Here is a 22,803-nt window from a genome sequence, read left to right as displayed (position 1 = left end):
AGAATGGCCCAAAGTCCAGACCTAAATCCAATTTAGAATCTGTGGCAAGATATGAAAACTGCTCTTCACTCTCCATCCAATCTGTCAGAGCTTGAGCTATTTTGCAAAGAAGAATGGGAAAAAATGTCACTCTAGATGTGCAAACCTGGTAGAGACATACCCAAAAAAAAAAAAAAAGCTATAGTTGCAGCAAAAGGTGGTTCTACAACTTATTGACTCAGGGGAGCTGAATACAAATGCGCGCCACACTTTTCACAGATTTATTTGTACAAAATTTTGAAAACCATCTGTAATTTTCCTTCCACTTCACAATACATATATAATTATATATATATATATATACACATACACACACACACACACACATGCATGCACACACACACACACACACATACAGTGCTTTGAAAAACTTCCACCAATTTGGAAGGGGCCTAATGATTAATAGGGCAACAGGATCAGAAAAACAGTGCATTGCCTTGAAAAAGTACACATACCTCTTGGAATTCTGCACAATTTGTCATGTTACAACCAAAAAAAAATTTATTTTGTTGGAATTTTATGTGATAAACCAACACATAATTGTGAAGTGGAAGGAAAATGACAAATGGTGTTCAAAATTTTGTACAAATAAAACTGAAAAGTGTGGCGTGCATTTGTATTCAGCTTCCCTGAGCCAATACGTAGAACCACCCTTTGCTGCAATTATAGCTGCAAGTGTTTTTTGGGTATGTCTCTATCAGCTTTGCATAGTGCCTTGAAAAAGTATTCATACCTCTTGAAATTCTACACGAGAATAATATATATATATATATATATATATATATATATATATATATATATATATATATATATATATATATATATATATATATATATACACACACACACACACACACACAGTGATTTTACAGAATTTTAAATTCAATTTTTGCACATATAATTTTAGGTATTTACCGTTATGCAATTAAATCACGCTTCTTGTTATTGCACAAAAAATAAATTTTTGCCAGTGGATGACTTAGTAGAGTTGAAAATGATCTTGTCCTTTTGGTGCATATTGCAGTTCATTATATTTGTGACAACCTCTGCAGCTTTAATTGGTTCCTTCTAAGAACCGCCAACCCATTAAAGGATACAGTAATGACATAGAGGTCAGCAGGAGGGTCCAGTAAGAGCTGTGCAGGAACCCAAATGTTGGTTTTCCCTTTGGATTCGGCAAAGGACTTCTCAGGATCGGACCAGAATTGGGCAGCCTGGGTAGCAGGGTAAGTATTTATGGACTTCCTTTACAGGTAGGGCTGTGTTTAAAATATTTACAATAGTGACATGGTCACTTTTATGTCTGAGAATGATTAAAGAAATCCCAACCAAATCATTATTCAGTAATAATTCTGCACATTTTATTTCTTGTCATTGTATAATTTTTACCAGAGGTCTTCTGATCTTAATGAGTTCAGCATTTTTTTTGTTCTAACTAAGAAATCAGAGATTTGGAAAAACAAAAGATATCCATCTACTTACAAAGAAATAATGTGCAACAAGATGAGTGTACTTAGTGTACCGTCAAAAAGCTGTAAGGCTTTCTGCTAATGAGGGCGTGTGAAAACCATGTGTATTGTCGACTAATATGGCCAATGTCAGAATGTTGCATATTAATATTAAAGAAGTAGCTGAAAGAATTCCACTTTGCTGTGAGTGACATAATTGGAATTGGTATTGGAAGTCTTATTTAAACTCTAGGCCTATTTTTCATAATCTACATTGTAAAAATAGCTTACGTCTTTTAAAGCGTATGCCACTTTAGGTATGTTTGACATTTTTTACTATTTCATTCCAGCTAGATAGTACAACTCTTGCTATACTTTCATTCTGCTGTGGCTGTGAGAGTTGCAACTCTAAGGCCGCGTACACACGCGGGGACTGTTCGCCCAACTTTGTCCGTCAAACAGTTTCGGCAAACAGTCCGCTCAAAATTAGCATGGACAGACATGGCCACATACGACGGACGAACAGTTTGCTGAAACCGTGCGCGATGACGTGAACGGCACGTACGACGGGACGAAAAATACGACGTCCTATACACTGCATTATAACTTTCGGCGTGTAAATCCTTTCTGAGCATGCGCGGAACTTAGTTTGACGAACAAGCCTACACACGAGGGGACTGTTCGCTGAAACAAGGTTTCAGCGGACAGTTTTTCGGAATTTCCGAAAAACCTTGTTCAGCGGACTGTTCGCTGAAACTGTCCGCTGAAAGCCCACACACGAGCGGACTGTCCGCCGAAACACTGTTCAGCGGACAAAGTTGGGCGAACAGTCCCCGCGTGTGTACGCGGCCTAATACATGGAAACCACAGTGTTGTTTGACTGTACCTCTGCCCTGCTCTGTATTATGTGAATGGATCACAAAAAACAAAGTGTTCTGTGACCGAATAAGGAGAGAGGAGGGGGCAAACTACAGTGCAGCTTTCATTGTGACAGCACCAAAATAGGCTTGTTTGGCTGTATTTCTTCTGTGGATCACAGGAGTGCAGTTCTTTCTGCATTCCTGTGACCCATTTTCAGCAGACAGCAGGCTAAAGCACACTGTCGATTAACGTCACAAAGCAGGAAAAGATTATGACCATATGGGATGGGTTGGGATTCCCCCAGATGCCTGCACCAGCACCTAGCTCAGGCTCTCAGCAAGTCGCTGAGAGCCTGAGCCAGCCGCTCCCGCCCCCTCCACAGCACAGCTGTCAAGACCTGTGTCATTACTTGGGTCACCTGCTGGTGTCACTGTTCTTGGAACTCATTGGCGTAGTTCTGGTGGCCATCAGGTGTCTCCCAGCAGATGGACTATACAGGGAATTAGGTGGCCTCTGTGTTGACTGCTGGGGGTATATAGGCCCACACTTCACTGAGGTTCAATGCTTCAGTATTTTCCTGCAAGCTTTGTACCTGCCTGAGTGTGATCTGTTCCTGATCCTTGTACTCTGATCTTGAGACCTGTTCCCTGTAACCTGCTTTCTACTCCCAGTACCTGGTTTCCTGCTCCCCTTTTCTCCTGTCTCTGTCCTGTCTTGTTCATGTGTGCTCCCTTCATTAGTATATAGTTAGGTTATTGTTAAGGGTTTTGCATTGTTACATTTGCATTTCACTTACTTGCTTTTGTTTTACTGGTGTTGGTATTGGAAGTGTGTTATTGCCTTAATAAACGTACATTCACTTATTCATCTGGGTCCTGATTCCTTTAGGTGCAGCCAACTGATCTGATCACCCTTGCTGGATGCCTGTATGTGGTATCCCTGACAACAGCGCGCCAGTGAGCGTGCGTGGGGTGGGGTGTTAGAGGAGAGAGCCAGTGACTGAGTTCACCGGCTCTCTGCTCACAGAGCACTGAAAACTGAGTGATCGTGGCCTTTGATCACTCAGTTCTCAGGCTTAGAGCTGGTGGGGGACAGATGCAGAATTGGACCAATGCGACTTCCACTTGGGTAGGTATGATTTCTCAAAAAAATAAATAAAAAAAAAGAAAAACTAAATTTATCTTAAATTATTTTTTACGCTGGAGAGAAAAAAAATGGCTGGAGTGCTGCAGTAACACATACCATCTACAATGCTAAAAAAAAAACAACTTTTCTCTTCAGCAGGGAGGGAGCACAGAAAACCTTGAGCCTCTTCAAGCAGGACACATTGCATTAACCTGTATGTACAATTGTTATTCTGTACCCTTACAGATTTTCTTTAAGAATGTTCCCTGAATTCTCACTTCACCAGTATTATACCAAAGGAGAAAACTTGTACTTATTGTATTAATTTTTCTTTACAAAATAACCCACAAACTGATATTTACATTTCCCTCCTTTTATTCTTCACTTTCAAATTTTAAAATGGACAGAACATTCAGCGTGAAAAAGGTAAATGCAAAACAATTGTTGTTGTGCAGAGTCATGAGCTCTGCATTGTACAAAAGAAAATGTTCTCACCATACAAAACTATGATCTAGGATGCAAAGGCAAAATGCATGTACAAAATATATCACAGATTGTAAACATAGTGAAATGTAGTTAAATAGGAGAAGCTATTTAATTCATGCAGGCACACAGAAACACAAACTGATAATATAAAGCTGTTTAGAACAAAGTTCAAACCACTGACATGGTGCGCTTTTGGTTTAGCTCCATCTTGTGGTTTGTTGAGATAATTCTAGTGCACATAAAGGCTAAAATATGAAATATGTCTCCTAAAGCTACATTTCAAAAAAATTAATAAATTTATTAGAACAGTAAATGGTAGCAATCTATTGGTTAGATGGGGTGAATTGATTACAGTTTATTACCTTAAGGAAAACTTAAATAAATTAGTTGACATCTGCTTACAATTGTTTTTACACCTTTACCCTACATTCACACCTATGCTCTTTTTGGTACATTTTTCAGGAATGCACTACAGTCCATTTAACATGGTTTCCTATAGATGTAGTTTACATATGTGCATTTTGCGGGGCCACATTTTTTTTTAAGAGGGTGAAGGACTTTTTTCCCCCATAGCAGATTGCATTTTGTGTGTAATAGACTTCGAAAGAGTCGCACCAAAAACAGTGTTACGTTTTTTTTTTTTTGCTTTAACCACTTCAGCCCCAGAAGGATCTGCCCCCTTAATGAACAGGCCATTTTTTGCAATACGGCACTGCGTCACTTTGACAATTGCATGGTCATGCAATGATGTACACAAACAAAATTGATGTTCTTTTTTTCCCCACAAATAGAGCTTTCTTTTGGTGGTATTTGATCACCTCTGCGTTTTTTATTTTTATTGCGCTATAAACAAAAAAGAGCGCCAATTTTGAAAAAAAAACAATATTTTTTACTTTTTCCTATATTAAATGTTTATTTAATGTATCATTTTTATTATAATTTTTTTTTTCACTAGTAATCACGGTGATCAGTGATTTTTAGTGGGACTGCGACATTGCGGACAGATCGGAGCTAAAAATAGCCACTGATTACTGTATAAATGTCACTGGCAGGGAAGGGGTTAGGGGATGATCAAAGGGGTAAGTGTTCTCTAGGGAGGTTTTTCCAACTGTGGGGGGAGTGGACTGACAGGGAGTATCAAGAGATCGCTGTTCCTGATCACTAGGAACAGCAGATCTCTCTCTACTTCCCGGACAGAATGGGGATCTGTCTGTTTACATTGACAGATCCCCATTCTGGCTCTCTGAGCCATGCGCATGGTCTCCAGCTTCATTTCCCCAGGCGTGCCCCCAATAGCTCTTAAATCGGCCGATGTACACCTAGGGTGATTCACACAGCCGTGCCAACCTGCCGCAGTATAATGATGGTGGCTGGTCGGCAAGCAGTTAAAAACACTGTTTATAGCTGGTTGCTAAGGAGCGGCCTGAGAAGTGGGCCGCCAGATCTGATAAATCATCAACTGTTAGCAGGATGTAAAAAATAAAAAAAACTGGAAAAAAAATATTGTGCCTCCCCCCCTCCCCAAAATCCATACCAGGCCCTGCAGGTTTGGTATGGAATTGGAAGCAAACCCCACGCCAAAATCAAAGAAAGAAAATGGTGTGGGGTCCCCCCAATCCATACCAGACCCTTATCTGAGCATGCAGGAAGGGCACCCCCTTACCATGCTTTGGGGCAGGGTTGGGCTGCAGCTACTTTGCAGTTACTTCTTGTCTACATACACTCGCTTGATGGTGAGAGGATGAGGGAGGTGGGAAGACACATTTTGCAGTCTTCACTTTGCAAAGAGCGAATATATCTGACCCCGTGTGCATACCGTATTTATCGGCATATAACACGCCCTTTTTCCCCTTAAAATCAGGGGAAAATCATGGGTGTGCGTTATACTCTAATCCCCGCTGACTGTGAGGGGGGAGAGGAGCGAGCGCCACTGAAATACACATAGCCGAGCGTACTGTGTACTCGGCTAGGCTCGGCTCCGCTCGCAGTTCTGCCCAGTCCCGCCATTGGACCTGTCATGTCCATCATAGAAGCCAGGCCAAAGGGCGGGACTGCAAGAGAAGCCGAGTACACAGGACATCCGGCTCTGCATTTCTGTGGCGCTCGTTCCCTCAAGGCTGAAGATTGACACTGGGTCAAAGCACTGTTGGCAGGTGCAGACATTTTATGAAGAGATACAGATATTGCTTTTTTTTTTTGCAGTCATTGCCTCTAATGGTTGTATAAGGCTAAGGATTTGATCACTTTTGCCCAAACCATTTTCATAATTTTTTTTTTAATCTAAAATATTCTGTCAAATAAAAAAAATCAAAAGCAAAGTATGATTTTTTTTTTTTAAATGAAAGGGGTTGTAAACCCCTCATGTTTTTTCACCTTAATGCAGCCTATGCATTAAGGTGAAAAAACTTCTGTCACTGACAGCCCCCCATTTTACTCACCTGAGCCCCGTATTGCCCTTGCCGGAGACGTGCTCTTCCCCTCTGCCCGTTGTCTCGGCTCCTGATTAGATAGATTGATTAGCAGCGCGCCTGCGAGGTAAACCCCCCCGGAGACCCCAGAAGACGAGGATCGGGGCCACTCTGTGCAAAATGAACTGCAAGGTGGAGGTAAGTATGACATGTTTATTATTTAAAAAAACTAAGCTTTACAATCACTTTAAATACAGAATAAACAATGATGATAATTACTTTTGTCAGTTTCAAGTTATTTCAGGGAAGATTGTGGCTTCTCCTTTTTTTGGAAAAGGGTACCAACAAATCTGTCCATTGTTGTAATTCCTTAGCAATAGTAATAATGGCACCAAACAATTCTCATAAATCAAGTAGCTTCTGATGCTTTGCTCACATGGCCCAATCCTAGAACGGATCTTCACAGATTGCTTCACACCAGAGGATGTGCCACTGCTCTGAACAGAGAAGGAGCTTTGTGGCTAATTAACCACTTGCCGACCGCCTCACGCCGATGTACGTCGGCAGAATGGCACGGGCAGGCATAAGCACGTACATGTACGTGATTTGCCTCCCGCGGGTCGGGGGCCCGATCGGGCCCCCGCCCGGTGCCTGCGGCGGTCGGTTTTCGTTCGGGAGCGATCCCGGACGAGGGGACGGCCATTCATTCATGGCCACCCCCTCGCGATCGCTCCCGACGAATGGAAATCCCCGGTGACATCACTTCCTCTCCTGTAATGTAAACACAGGAGAGGAAGTGATGTATTCTCTCCTCCGTGTCGGTATTTTTCGTTCCGACACGGAGGAGAGCGGATCAGTGAGTTGCACCAACACATCCCACACACAGTAGAACATGCCAGGCACACTCACACCCCCCCTTTACCCCCCGATCACCCCCCCAATTACCCCTGCCCCCCCAGTCACAGTGACACCAATGTCATTTTTTTTTTTTTTTTTTTTTTTTTTGCATTGGTGTCATTTGTGACTGTAATAACTGTTAGGGCAGTTAGGGTTAGCCCCCTTTAGTTCTAATGTACCCCCCTAACCCCCCCAATAAAGGTTTAACCCCGTGATCACCCCCCGTCGCCAGTGTCACTAAGGCTGGGTTCACATTGCAGCGGTTTATGAGAACGAATGTGATTCGCACCGCACTGCAGTGCAAATCACATCCGATCTCTGTGCGATTCGAGTTCAGCCATTCGCCGCACCCGCCGCACCCGCCACACCCGCCGCACCCGCCGCAAATTCGCACGGGACCCTTTTTTTGGCCCGCAGCAGAATCGGATCGCATGGGTGTTCACACCATGCGATCCGAGTTTGCAGATCGCACTGCGATATGCGAACTGATCTGGGGGTGTCAGTAACATTTCACTGACACTCCCAGCAGTTCGCATAGGGCAGTGTGAACTGCCGCCGGGAGGCATGCGATGCGGGAACCCGCCGCGGATTCGCGGCGTTTCCGCATCGCTCCAGTGTGAACCCAGCCTAATAAGCGATCATTTTTCTGATCGCCGTATTAGTGTCACAGGTGACGCTAGTTAGGCAGGTAGGTATTTAGGTTCGCCGCAGCTTTTTATAGCGCTAGGGACCCCCATATACTACCGCATAAAGCCCCCTGATTGCCCCCTAGTTAACCCTTTCACCAGTGATCACCATATAACTGTTACAGGTGACGCTGGTTGGTTAGTTATTTTTTTATAGTTTCAGGGCACCCGCCATTTATTACCTAATAAAGGTTTAACCCCCTGATCACCCGGCAGGTGTCATTTGTGACTAATAACTGTTAGGGCAGTTAGGGTTAGCCCCCTTTAGTTCTAAGGTACCCCCCTAACCCCCCCAATAAAGGTTTAACCCCGTGATCACCCCCCGTCGCCAGTGTCACTAAGGCTGGGTTCACATTGCAGCGGTTTATGAGAACGGATGTGATTCGCACCGCACTGCAGTGCAAATCACATCCGATCTCTGTGCGATTCGAGTTCAGCTATACAGATAGTATGGCTGAATTCGTGTCGCACCCGCCGCACCCGCCGCAAACTCGCACGGGACCCTTTTTTTGGTCCGCAGCAGAATCGGATCGCATGGGTGTTCACACCATGCGATCCAAGTTTGCAGATCGCACTGCGATATGCGAACTGATCTGGGGGTGTCATTAACATTTCACTGACACTCCCAGCAGTTCGCATAGGGCAGTGTGAACTGCCGCCGGGAGGCATGCGATGCGGGAACCCGCCGCGCATTCGTGGCGTTCCCGCATCGCTCCAGTGTGAACCCAGCCTAATAAGCGATCGTTTTTCTGATCGCTGTATTAGTGTCACAGGTGACGCTAGTTAGGCAGGTAGGTATTTAGGTTCGCCGCAGCTTTTTATAGCGCCAGGGACCCCCATATACTACCGCATAAAGCCCCCTGATTGCCCCCTAGTTAACCCTTTCACCAGTGATCACCATATAACTGTTACAGGTGACGCTGGTTGGTTAGTTATTTTTTTATAGTTTCAGGGCACCCGCCATTTATTACCTAGTCTCACTAGTGTACCCCTAAATTTAGGGGTGTCTACTTTCTAAAATGGGGTCATTTGGGGGGGGGGGGTTTGTGCCATCTTGGCATTTTATGGCCTTCAAAACTGTAACGCCCTTAGAAAGCCTGAAGGCGGTGCTTGGTTTTTGGGGCCCCGTACGCGGCTAGGCTCCCAAAAAGTCCCACATATGTGGTATCCCCGTACTCAGGAGAAGCAGCAGAATTTATTTTGGGGTGTCATTTCACATATGCCCATGGCATGCGTGAGCAATATATCATTTAGTGACAACTTTGTGAAAAAAAAAAAGTTTGTAATTTTCCCGCAACTTGTGGCAAAATATAAAATATTCCATGGACTCAACATGCCTCTCAGCAAATAGCTTGGGGTGTCTACTTTCTAAAATGGGGTCATTTGTGGGGGTTTTGTGCCATCTTGGCATTTTATGGCCTTCAAAACTGTAATAGGTAGTGAGAAGTGAACTCAAAAAATTACGCCCTTAGAAAGCCTGAAGGCGGTGCTTGGATTTCGGGGCCCCGTACGCGGCTAGGCTCCCAAAAAGTCCCACATATGTGGTATCCCCGTACTCAGGAGAAGCAGCAGAATTTATTTTGGGGTGTCATTTCACATATGCCCATGGCATGCATGAGCAATATATCATTTAGTGACAACTTTGTGAAAAAAAAAAAAAAAAAAAAAAAGTTTGTAATTTTCCCGCAACTTGTGGCAAAATATAAAATATTCCATGGACTCAACATGCCTCTCAGCAAATAGCTTGGGGTGTCTACTTTCTAAAATGGGGTCATTTGTGGGGGTTTTGTGCCATCTTGGCATTTTATGGCCTTCAAAACTGTAATAGGTAGTGAGGCGTGAAATCAAAAATTTACGCCCTTAGAAAGCCTGAAGGCGGTGCTTGGTTTTCGGGGCCCTGTACGCGGCTAGGCTCCCAAAAAGTCCCACATATGTGGTATCCCCGTACTCAGGAGAAGCAGCAGAATTTATTTTGGGGTGTCATTTCACATACGCCCATAGCATGTGTGAGCAATATATCATTTAGTGACAACTTTGTGTAAAAAAAAAAAAAAAATTTTTTTTTTGTCATTATTCAATCGCTTGAGGCAAAAAAATAAAATATTCAATGGGCTCAACATGCCTCTTATCAATTTCCTTAGGGGGTCTACTTTCCAAAATGGGGTCATTTGGGGGGGTTTTGTACTGCCCTGTCATTTTAGCACCTCAAGAAATGAGATAGGCAGTCGTAAACTAAAAGCTGCGTAAATTCCAGAAAACGTACCTTAGTTTGTAGATGTGACAACTTTTGCGCAAACCAATAAATATACAATTATTGACTTTTTTTTTACCAAAGACATGTGGCTGAATACATTTTGGCCTAAATGTATGACTAAAATTGAGTTTATTGGATTTTTCTAATAACAAAAAGTAGAAAATATCATTTTTTTTCAAAATTTGCGGTCTTTTTACGTTTATATCGCAAAAAATAAAAATCGCAGAGGCAATCAAATACCATCAAAAGAAAGCTCTATTTGTGGGAAGAAAAGGACGCAAATTTTGTTTGGGTACAACATTGCATGACCGCGCAATTACCAGTTAAAGCAGCGCAGTGCCAAAGTGTAAAAAGACCTCTGGTCATTTACCAGCAAAATGGTCCGGTCTGAAAGTGGTTAAACAGTACACAAAGGTCAGAATGCTGAGCCCAGTACCCAAAGATTCCATTTCCAGTCCAGTGGAGTCTGGGTATGGAGATTATATTTTCTGGGCATACGTCGATCAGGACAGATGTAGAATGAGACTAGCTTAAGCAGCATATAGATGAAGTCTTGATATAAAATATCTTTACAAAAAGAAAAAAAAATGGCTAATAAAAACAATGGCTAATAAAAATGGCTAATAAAAACAATACATTTTTTCTCAGTAGAGAAAAAAAAATCCATCCTCCTAGGAGAAAATAGATCCATCCACTTACGATACTTGGGAGTGGGAGGGGTTATACCAGGATGGTCGCATTTTTTTGCCATTGTCTAAATCCTCCTGTAGGAAGCGGTATAACCCGACCCTCAAAGAACAAGAAAGAACATTTTTTTCCCATAAGGCCATTTTACACAAGCAGAAAAGGGCCCTAAAAACCTAAAACCTAACACTGCAGCATGACGAGATGGAATACGAGATGGCTGCAGTAAATTTAACTCCGCTTGAGGAGTTTGACAGGCTACACCACCTGTGAGATCTGTGAAATACAACTGGCTCAAAAATCAGACACCAAGAGCCACTGCTCCAGACATTTCTTTAAAATTACAAATAGGTAATATAAAGTGTATTTAAACAGTACATTAGCATGGAGAGTTCACAAAGATCGACACAACTGGGAGAAGTACATGAAGAAATTGATGCAGAAGTGCCTGAGGAACAAGCGTTGAAATCTTGTAATCCCTCATGTAGCAGCAGAATGGGCACAAGCTCAAAGATAAAGTGATGAATATAATCAAGATTGGAAATTCCCCTTACAGTCTCATGTTAGGTGTAACTACTTTACAAAGTTGTCCGTTTTAATGGAACACATGCCTGTTCTTGCTTCCATTAGGTATCAAGATAATTTTATATCACTGCATCAGGAATTTCCAACTTGAATGTTTAACCAAATGATCTGTTCCACAAAGGTACACACACAGTTGTTGAGATCAACAAATTTAAATCATATATGTTTGTCATAATGGATCAGTATTTTTATTAGAAATTCACAACAACAAATGAGTTTATTAATAAATAGTGATTGATAGAATGCATTCCATATTTCTTCCAGATCTGTGCAGTAATCCAGTGTAAAACTTTGTCTGAGCAGGAGATTCCAGTAATGGAGACCAGTCAATGTCGCTCTTTTTCTTTTCAAAGGGTAACTGGTCTTGCAGTTTTCTATAGGAAGCCTGTAGTGGGTGGGACTTTCTAAATCCCTCCAACAGCTATGCTCTCTGCACAAGTTAGGATGACGTCACTGCTACTTTAATATGGTAATATCTGGGTTTGCACAGCTGTTTGATGCATCCTTATAGACTTACTGTATAGCCTTTACGACTATTGAGGAATATGTTTCAATAAAAGTTTTTGTGGCCAGAGTCCAGTTTTAGTATTAGGTGACATCAGCACAATATAAAATTGCATGTGGACCTTGAGTCCTGAATTGTTTTGAGCACCTGTATGTTGCTTGAAATGAGAAGTGGTTTTGTAAAGGTTACAGAGAACTGTGAAAAGTATTAATGAATATATCACATGGTTTATTTTCTGTAGTTTTATTCAGTTACGGAGTTTCATTTAAATATTTCTTTAAATAAAGTGGTGTTCTACATATGGCATGCCTTGTTATTTGTAGAAAAACAAAAGAATAAAAGTACCGTTCTAATGTTCCCTATCACTGATGTCAGCCAACATGACATGTAATGAACTAGTGTAGATTGTATAAAACAGCATGTTAGGGTACAATATGCTACAGAAAAATAGCAACTCACTGTGACTAAAACTAAACTAGTAATGTAAGATAGCTTCAGCTCTGCTCTCCAACCACAGGAGAGGTCCCTCAGATGTAGCTTTCCTGTTTGTGCCAGAACAATAATAGATAAAACCTGAATGATTAGCATGGGCATAAACTTTCTTTGGTACAGCTCATATAAAGTCCACCCCAATGATCCACCAAAAGCTATACAGCATAAATAAAACACATTATTAATTGTTTAAGGCCAGCCCACAGTTTATATACGGCGACGTGCGTCTGCGCTGAGCCAGATTACATACATGCACGTGATCTGGCATTTCTGGTTATATGGCACTTGCCCCCCGCCCCATCTGTGCTGTCAGCCAATGATTTATTAACACAGGGCTCTGTACAGAGAGCAGTGATGTGGCCATTTTATTTCTCGCATCAGCCACATCTATTAGTAAAATCAGCACATATAGCACACATTACACGTGTTAGGCACGCCGTTAACCCTTTCATTGCCCCTAGATATGTATCCCTTCAGTGTATAGTATTAGCATTGGTCTACAGTGGCTCAATGTATGTGAAGCCAAAACTTTTTTTTTTTTTTTTTAGATCGATTAGGGAAGGGTTAGAACACTTCCACGATTATATTTCTGTCTGTGCCCCTGCTTGGGAGATTCAATATATCTACATGGCCTAGTGACCACTGTCACCTGGACAGAATGTGATGAGAAATTCACCATTTTACAGTTAACAGAACAAGAGAAGAGGGTCATTTTTTCCAATGAGGGTACTTTTCCTTCTAAAAAATATAATGAACCTATGCAGTACATACTTATGCAATAGATTTGTATGCACTATAATACACAAAAACATTTCCTTTGGTACTACTTCTATAAAGGCAACAGGTATACAAAGTGCAAAAGCTCCCCAAACTTACCACAAAATGGCAATAACATTTTTTTTTAAAGAGCAAGTCATGTGGCAGTCTTCTGTTAATAGCTGTTGAAAGGCCCCGGAAAGCCTTGTTCATACTGCCATTGTTAAAATAATTTTTAACATCACGATATTCCTTCTACAGAACCTATATTCTGGCAGAGGAAAGAGGAGCAAGCTGAGTAGCTGCCAATGCCCCAAGCCAAATAGGCCGGGTAGTGAATTATTGTTAAAACCTTTTACCTGTCTGAAAAGTTGCATTAGTATTAGAAGTATTAGAAGTAATTAAAGTGGGTAAGGACATTCACTTGCCACCAGATATGACTATCCTGACTACTGCTAGCACCATATTGTCCTCATATAATATTTATGACCAACAGGACTAGAAGGTGACCAATCTTTTCTTTCTACATTAGTAATTGTTATTTTCTAATGACACAGCATTTTACGTAATTTAGTTGAGGGCATAAAATGTATCTTTTGTAAAAGAAATAGCATAGCTCTTTAGGCCATCTATGTTCTAAGCATACTTCATTGATATCAGTGTGTTTTCCTTCTAACTACCAACAAATTACCAACAACCCAAAGACATTTAACTATTTGTTTTTTAATTTGACTTAAAATGTCAGAAGCTTGTTAAAAAAAAAAAAAAACGGTCACAAGTGAAATATTGGGGCTGCCACGACTTGCTTCATTATGAAGAGGCTAGTTTCCTTGCTGTCTGGCTTCAATACTTTGCGAGTCACACATCGGTCACACAGAACAAACATGCAGTTAGTGAAGTCAGACCGGCCGATTTGCATACTAGTTCTAGTGCACTTAATTCCCATTAACACTAGAAGGTCAACATGATAGCTAAGAAATTGGCATTTTCAGAAAAGGTCAGACAGTCTTTATGTTTCTTTCATGACGGATTCCCTTTAAAGTATGTAAATACTAAAAATGAACTTGGTGTATTTGCTTCCTTTTGGTTTGTTAAATATACCATTGGATGAATTTTGGTACATTTGTTTGAGAAGTGGAAAAAACTGTTAAATTTAGAGCTGTCCTGTGCAACTCAAAGAGCTATCTCAAGGATCCCTCCTAGTTCTTATATTAGACTACAGAATCATTAACCTTTATATCCCCTTAATTCTTATGCTGGATTACTGAATCATTAGCCTTTATGTTGTAGAGATCTGTGAGGTGGATTGCTTGAGTTAGTTTAGCACAATGCAGGCATTAACAGGTCATTTTCTGTACTTGCAGGGTCTTGGGATAAAACTGTAAATGTGCATATATTTTAAAGTTGTACTGATTTAACATTAACATTTGCCAGACTGCAAAACAGTCTCCAGCTCTTTAGCACTCTTTGGGGAGGTGAGGCAACGGCTATTAAGCAGATAGGATGTGAAAAAAAGTTGAGGGATCAGATGCCCCTGCTAAAAACTGAAGGAACCAGAATGGAATATGCATACTTTATATTGTTAATTCATTTTTATAAATAACTAAAAAAATGTACATTTCATGTACAGCTACTAAGATTGCACCCTGTGCAACACACAAGTTGCACATTACTTAGTCTGGCCATAGTTTTGCTTGCTACCACGTTTACTTATATAATGACAGTACATAAAAAGCATTTAAACCCCTTGAAATTTCCCACATGTTGTCATGTTACCACCAAAAATGTAAATATATTTTATTGGGATTTTATGTGATAGAACACAAAGTTGAACATAATTGTGAAGTGGAAAGAAAATGATAAATGGTTTTCAACATTTCTTTTACAAATAAATATCTGAAAAGTGTGGGGAGCATTTGTTTTCAGCCCTCTTTACTATGATACTCCTAACTAAAATCTAGTGGAACCTAATTAGTAAATAGAGTCCACCTGTGTGTAATTTAGTTTCAGTATAAATACAGCTGTTCTTTGAAGACCTCAGAGGTTTGTTAGAGAAACTTAGTAAACAAACAGCATCATGAAGGCCAAGGAACACACCAGACAGGTCAGTGATAAAGTTGTGGAGAAGTTTAAAGCAGAGTTAGGTTATAAAAAAAATGATAGTATTTGTAACCACATCTGCAACTTCACATGCAGGTTTAGGGCATCCCCAAAGCATGTAATGTAAAGGATTTTTGTATTTTAATGTTCCCCTTTAAGTCTCATTAAAAGACCCTCTCCCCACATTTCAATTTTTGTTTCCGCATTGGTATGTGTCCCCGTGGCAATACCAACATATGCAAGCTTTTTTAGAAAATAAAAGCCTTTGCCTTGGGGAAAAATAAAAAATAAAAAAAGGACTCACCTCCCATAGACTTCACTGCGGTTCAGTGCTATGTGCGCTATTTGCAAAACTAACCAGCGGGTTTAGTGAACATGCAGCAAACCGAACTTTGCCCAGTTCCCTTAATGCTATTATGAAATGCAAATGTTACAACAAAGAATATCATCTAAATCTATCTCTTCTACTAATTCATCTGCATTGTACTGACACCAGAACAAAGGTTGAGTAAAATACTGTGCACATTTTCTCATGGTTAAACATATTTACACATCATATTCTTTTTAAGTCTCTTCCAGAAGTCCAGATTTTCCGGTTGTCTAGCAGACATTTTTGAAGTATCCTGAAAGGTGTCACGACTTTACTTTATGTTTACATTTTCTAAGCTCAGTTGACATTAAAAAGAGATGAGTCAATACATCAAAAATCTTTCGTCTACTGTAGTGACAAGTAAAATATGCAAGTTACGTACATTATATAACGATTTAAACATTTTGTAATACGGACCAATATTTTAGATACTAGAGTTCCCTTCATAGCCTGCTTTAATGCTGCAAATATTCTTAATCGTCTCTGATTTGCCTGTCAGTAAAGGAATACAGATACCTTTCAACTCTAACAACTCTGGACTCTACAGCTTCACAGCACAAAGCCTACAATGCTGAATTCTGTACCAATGCCCTGCTTGCTACCTGTTCTTTGCCCTATTAGGAGACATTATCACACTAACAAAAGCCACCTTAAGCTCTCCCCTTCCCGCTAAATCCATCTAAGTTCCCCCACCAACCCATCAGAATACAGATCAGACAACCCCACTGCAAGTCTAGTATTATCTTTAAAAGGATTCTCATTGGTTATTCAGGGGAAAGAGACAGATTCTCTTAACACCCCAGTGCTGCTGATACTCACCTTTGTAATGGTCCCCTGTCACTCCATTCATTTGTCGGAGGTGATTAACCCCCTGTAAGCTCAAATGAACTGCAACAGAGCTCAAACATGGATTGGGCTAAGAAGCAGGTGAAGAAAGCATCAGGAAGGGTAAGAATCAGTAAGAGGGGTGGGATATCAAGAGAACCTATCATTGTGCTGTGCATATTTCCTGTTAGCCCAGAAGTAAATCTTAATAAAGCCTTGATTCCATAGTTTTACATGTACAATACAAATATTACATTACTATGTAATGATAAATTATATGACAAACACTCCCAGCTATTTACATTACAGTACCCCAACTCAGGTCTCTGTCTGAAGAATACTTTTTGAAATTCCAGGTTATGACATCATTGAATGCTGGACATACAGTAGCAATGGTAAATGTACTTTTAAGAAGTAACAACACTTTTTGTTGAGAAATATATTCCCCTCCGGGTGATTTATGTACAGTGCAAGGATTTTACATACGTTGTTGCAGGTTCCTACCTTTTGTTATTCTGAAGAAATAGCTGTTTGTTTGCCTGTGTTTATGTGCAAAATGAATGTGCATGAAAGTGATTCCATAATTGTCAATCAGCTGCTGTACTTGCAGGGCTCTATTGAGGAAAATTGCTGGGTCTACATCCCTTTATACGTGATTTCCCTTTGGGAGTATCTCACCAAAAATGAAATTTTTGTTGCAGGGGATCTTAGTGCAGACTTATGGGCAAATCAGTAAGCCAATCACAAAAGCAAGAAAAGCAGAAATCAGATCCCAGTTTAGATTTTTAGATTCTAAAGACCCAATACAAACAACTGACTCAAAGTAATAGAAAATATTTCTACCTTTAATTGTGTCCAGTTTGTATAAACCATTTGTCTCGTGATATAACAATTAATTGAAAAGAGAAGTGTGGGATTATAAAAAACAAAAAAACATACATACCTACCTGCTGCAGCACCGATACAATGCTTTAAGCTGTCCCCCACCGGCTCTAAGCCTGAGAACTGAGTGATCCCGTGACCATTGATCACTCAATTCTTGGTTCTGCTCAGAGCACTGAGCGTTGACTGTCAGTCACTGCTCTGTGCTTTGCCCCTCCAGCGTTTACTGGAGTTCCTAGGCAGAAGTGGGGATGGGGGTGGAGGCAGTTTGCTCAGACTCTCAGCAGCTGCCTGTAAGTCATCTAGGTGAATCCCAATGTTATTATCGGTATCTCTCCAGAGTCTGAAGGGGCTATGTGGTGTCATCTGACAACCGTCTTTAGCCCTCTGTTGGCTGATTTTGGGTCACAGGAGAGCATGTCTGCACTTCTGTGACCCACATGATAAGTATGGCTGAAAGAGATTTGCCCATACTTCCCTTTTAAAGCTATACTCCAGACAGATATAGGAGGTGTATAAAAAAGTAATTAATGCAGCACTGTATTCTTTATACAGCTGGATTTGACTTCATATCAGCCCCATACCATCCCCAAAATCAGAAACAATGAGCCTGCAACTTGTTGACATAGAACATGCTGATAGAAAAAGAGTATATGGATAGAGCCTATTGCTCTTTCACTGTAAAATTAGGAGGCTGTAGGGGAAAGAGGACACCACTGATAATGCTATCATCTCTCCACTTAAAGCAGTGTTTACTCCACACTGTGCCCGAATTTTACAAGTCATGCCTGTGGTATTATGCATAATTCTGCAAAGAACCATCTGTAATTGGATGAGAGGTCAGTCACATGATTTGGAAAATCATAACACTTGGGTCTTGTACGCCCGTTTTTGAAAATGTCTACCTAGTGAAGGGCCACCTTGTAAGGTCTTTGTGAACAGAACCTAGAAGTCTTTGGGTTTCTTGATAAGAATATCACCATACTTTCTATGTTTTCTTGATGTCCATCCATACTGTATGTATTATCATCAATTATACAACACAAATATAATAAAAAAATTTCCTTACTTGATGAGCCTGTGGCAATTGCTTGCAGTTGTGCGCTGGGTCCTAGTCTGACCTTAGAATGAGGAGACAGTAATGATGGAGCAGGCAGCGAGACACTGGAACCATTCTGTAAAATAATGAAATGTGAAGTCAATCTAGGAACAACCTATACTCAACATAGGTTATAATAAGGTATGCATTTTAACAATGTTAGGAGATATTCCAATCATTGATTCTTGGGCATCAATTTTTCAGCATTCTTACCATTCAAGAAAGTAACATACATTTAAAGTAATCAATGACACTCACAAACATCATATTAAATAATAAATAGGAAAATACGTAACCACTCTAGTTCAGGAACCAACGTGCCATCACAGCAGGTACCCTGGGTATTCTGCATGTGCAAAACACTTGACTTGGTGTGACATCACAGAGTGTGGGGGGGGGGGGGGGTCACAATGGCAACTTTTGATGGGACACAGCGGCTGCGTTTGATGGGTCACAGCGGCTGCAATTGATGGGACACAGCGGCTGCAATTGATGGGACACAGCGGCTGCAATTGATGGGACACAGCGGCTGCAATTGATGGGACACAGCGGCTGCAATTGATGGGACACAGCGGCTGCAATTGATGGGACACAGCGGCTGCAATTGATGGGACACAGCGGCTGCAATTGATGGGACACAGCGGCTGCAATTGATGGGACACAGCGGCTGCAATTGATGGGACACAGCGGCTGCACTTGATGGGACACAGCGGCTGCACTTGATGTTTTTTTTTCAAAATTTTTCAGTTTGTTTGCGCCCCCCCCCAAAAAATTTTGAGCACTAGTCACCACTGGCCTAACAGAACTATTTAGTGTGCCACAAAGGATCATGTCTGTGCAGTATCTAGTGGATCAGTCATTCTAATGCCACGTACACACGGCCGTTTTTTCCGTCAGAATAAACTGACGAGTTACGACCGACGTAGATCTGACGAAGTTCCGCTGAAACGGTCTTGCCTACACGCGTTCACACCAAAGTCCTATCGTCTAGAACGCCGTGACGTACAACGCGTATGACAGGACTAAGGAAAAAAGGAAGTTCAATAGCCAGTAGCCAATAGCTGCCATTGCGTTTTTGGTCTGTCGGAACAGCATACAGAAGAACGGTTTTCCCGATGGGAATTGATTCCATCGGAAAGATTTAAAACGTTCTATTTCTAGGTCCGTCAGAATTTTTGGAAAAAAAAAGTCTGATAAAGCCCACACAGGATCGGAATATCCGATGAAATTATTCCATCTGACTTTTCTGCCAGAAAGTCCGACTGTGTACATGGCATTAGACTACATTGGGAAAATTTGTGACAGGAGGAGAACACAGTAGAACAATTGGGACACCAGGAAAGAACTAGCCCCATACACACTATCAGATTTTCTGCTGATTTTTGTCTTCAGATTTACCAAAACAATGTAGTGCAAGGGCCTGCCTGATTGCACACAAATTGAAACTCCTAAGGTTTTGTCCTCATATTATATGGTTTTGGTAAATCGGAAGGAAAAAAATCAGCAGAAAATCTGATGTGTGTATGGGGCTTATCACCCTATACCAGAAGTGCCTGCATAAGGACCTTATGACAGGATCCTCGAGTATGAACATTATAGATTTAAAGTAACTTTTGCTATTACCTTAAATGAGATATAAAATCCTAACATTACCCTGAAGAAATTTAATGGTCTAAAGCGCAATGTATAATAAGAGATTGTTGTCTTTCTTCTACTATAAAATACTATTTGTTACCTTTTTCATAGCAGCGCTGATTATATCCTCTGGCCTTTTTAGCTACTTCCTTTACACATACTTATACTTCAGTAGCAGCTATGCATCACTGTTTTTGGACTGATTTACCAATAGTGCAAGGGTACACCATTCCCTCATAATATGACTGCTTGAAGTCTCCATGAGGGCTACATGTGACAGGGTGAAAATGCAGGAGCATATTGGGAGAGAGGTGACATCCTTGAACTGCCTGTGCAAGGATCTTCAAGATCACCAGGTATTGTTTTAATGACAGCTGCAAATTTTTTAATTACATATATGTGTTAAATAAAGCTTATATGAGATTTTAGTGATTGGGCCTGGATCTACTTTAATGTGTTTATTTAATTATTGGTTTTAAATAGATTTAAAACACTTACGACAGCCCACCCACAAATGCTTTAACATTATAGGTAACTGAATTAAAAAATGTGTTTGTGTATTATGAAGCAACCTTTTTTAAGAAATATAGGTTGTGGAAAAGATTGCTTAACACCTTCAAAACAAGTAGTAGTGTTGGTTAAGATAGCCAGTACATTATACTAATTTTTCACAACCTATTTCTGCTTGCTTCATGCAAAAAACCACAGTCCTGTCAAAATGAATGTTTACTACGATCTGTGCTACACAAAGATAAAACTTCATGAGAAAAGTACTTTTATGTAACAAAAGGAGTATAAGAGCCCAGAGAACTAATATGTGTTTATGTTCATGGAAACTGCTTTGCCTTTTGAAACCTCTGTTTAATTAATGCAAATAATGACTGTGCAGTGTTCCTAAAATTCATGCAAAATAAGTTCTTTAGTAGCTTTGAAAAAAACATTTAAGATATGAAAAGAATTTCTTCTTTGTTACCAAAGTCTTCAATTGTATGACTTGATAAAACATTCTATTTGCATACAAGCTTGCAAGTCAAATTAGTTTCTAGTAAAGAAATCTAAAAAAGATTTTTGTAATATTAGTCCCCATATCACTTTTTTTTCATTAGAACATTTTAGTTCCATTTTAAACAAATACAACACTGGCTACTGTATGTAGAAAAGAAGTTCACGTGTTACAGGACCGAAAAAACTAAATAATATGAAACATGCAAAACACAAGTGTACCCTATGAAGACTATAAAACAAAAAAATCCAGGGGAAAGCAAGGCCTATGAATTAAACAACACAGCTGCACTAAACATATACAGATTGTATTTAAAGAGTATGTTCTAGCATTATCTAAGTATACAATTCGACCTCCCTATCCCCCTCTAGCGCATCTCCTGACATTTTATTTTTATTTCATCTTGGTCCTGTAGTCAGAAACAACTTTTATTGCCCCGTGACATCACTGCAGCTTCTGGGAGCTCAGTTACTACTCATGTAGACATGCCCCCAGAACCACATGTTCCATTAGCCCTCTCTCTACATACAATGTGTGGGCAGGCTCTTGGGAGTCATGGCAGCAGCAATGATTTGCTGGGAAATGTAGCCATTTTGTGGGACAGAGAGGGGTGGATCATAGGTAGAGTTCAGTAGTACAGCAACCAGGGCTAACAACGCTGGTTGGAATTTCAGTGCAGAAAAAGCACTGTGTTGTCTGCCCAAACAGGTAGTTAGGGGCACACTGGAATATCTGTCAGGATCAACGGATATTTTTCAGTACATGCAGCATTTTTAAAAGGGATAAGACTCTGGAAAATGTGCAAGCACTGCAAAGATGTACTCAATATTTTTTACTTGGTCTAGCATACATTTTAGAAATAATGTAAAACAACGGTTTTGATTTTTGACCAAATGTTTGTATATTCCACATGTATATATAAAATAGCTTTTTTGCAAGTTTACAGTAGGTAAATGAAGAAATCTTTCTGAATGCAAGAGTTATCTGGTAGCAAAAACAAAGACTGAGGTGAGCTCAACAAATTTCACAGAAAGTCAGGGAGCACTAAGCCCCAGGTTGCCCCCCCCCCCCCCCCCGTCAACTAATCAGAACCTCCTCCACAAGACCCATTATAAATTAAAAGATGAAAGTCCAAGGACCACGGCTTTGGAACGCTCTACCTGCGGACATCCGCTTGGAAGAAAACCATCTGGCCTTCAGGAAGAAGCTGAAGACCCAGATAAGCACTGGCGGTAAAAGAGCCTTGAGGCAAATTAGTTTGTATATGCAGAGATATACAAGTCATTCATTTATTCATCTACTAGCGCTATCAGGCACACTAATAAGTTAGATGGGCTACTTGTCATTCACCTGTCATTTAGTACTATAATGAGATCCTTCCAATGTTGTTATTAATTTTATTTTTTTTTTACAAAGCAACCATCTGAATAAAAAAGAAAAAAAAAGTACCCACTGAACAAATGATTTTGAAAACAAATGTTGATAGGATACTAAAATAAACAACTTAAAATATTTCAAATAAGAACACGCTGCTGAAAGCCTGCGATAGTGGTCCTAAACGGTGATAGCCTCTACTCATCTTATCCCCCCCCAAAAAAAAAAAAAGTGTGGGCTGGAATTACGTTTGAATTTATATTATTTTAACCAGGCAATTGGAACAAAA

General features: G+C 40.5%; 1 protein-coding gene across 1 annotated transcript in view; it reads right to left on the bottom strand.

Annotated features, from left to right (window-relative positions):
* AHI1 (Abelson helper integration site 1) overlaps positions 1 to 22,803 on the bottom strand; it is a 420,928-nt gene that overhangs the window by 110,457 nt on the left and 287,668 nt on the right. Inside the window, exon 19 of the mRNA XM_077486810.1 lies at positions 18,473 to 18,578. Within this exon, the coding sequence (XP_077342936.1) occupies positions 18,473 to 18,578 (106 nt within the window). The remainder of the gene's footprint in view (positions 1 to 18,472; positions 18,579 to 22,803) is intronic.

The sequence above is a fragment of the Lithobates pipiens genome, unplaced genomic scaffold (genome assembly GCF_037356315.1).
Source record: "Lithobates pipiens isolate NorthernLeopardFrog02 unplaced genomic scaffold, aLitPip1_a1.2 Scaffold_18, whole genome shotgun sequence".
NCBI lineage: Eukaryota > Metazoa > Chordata > Amphibia > Anura > Ranidae > Lithobates > Lithobates pipiens.
Note: the sequence above shows the minus strand (reverse complement) of the source record. Positions and strands in the feature narration are given on the sequence as shown.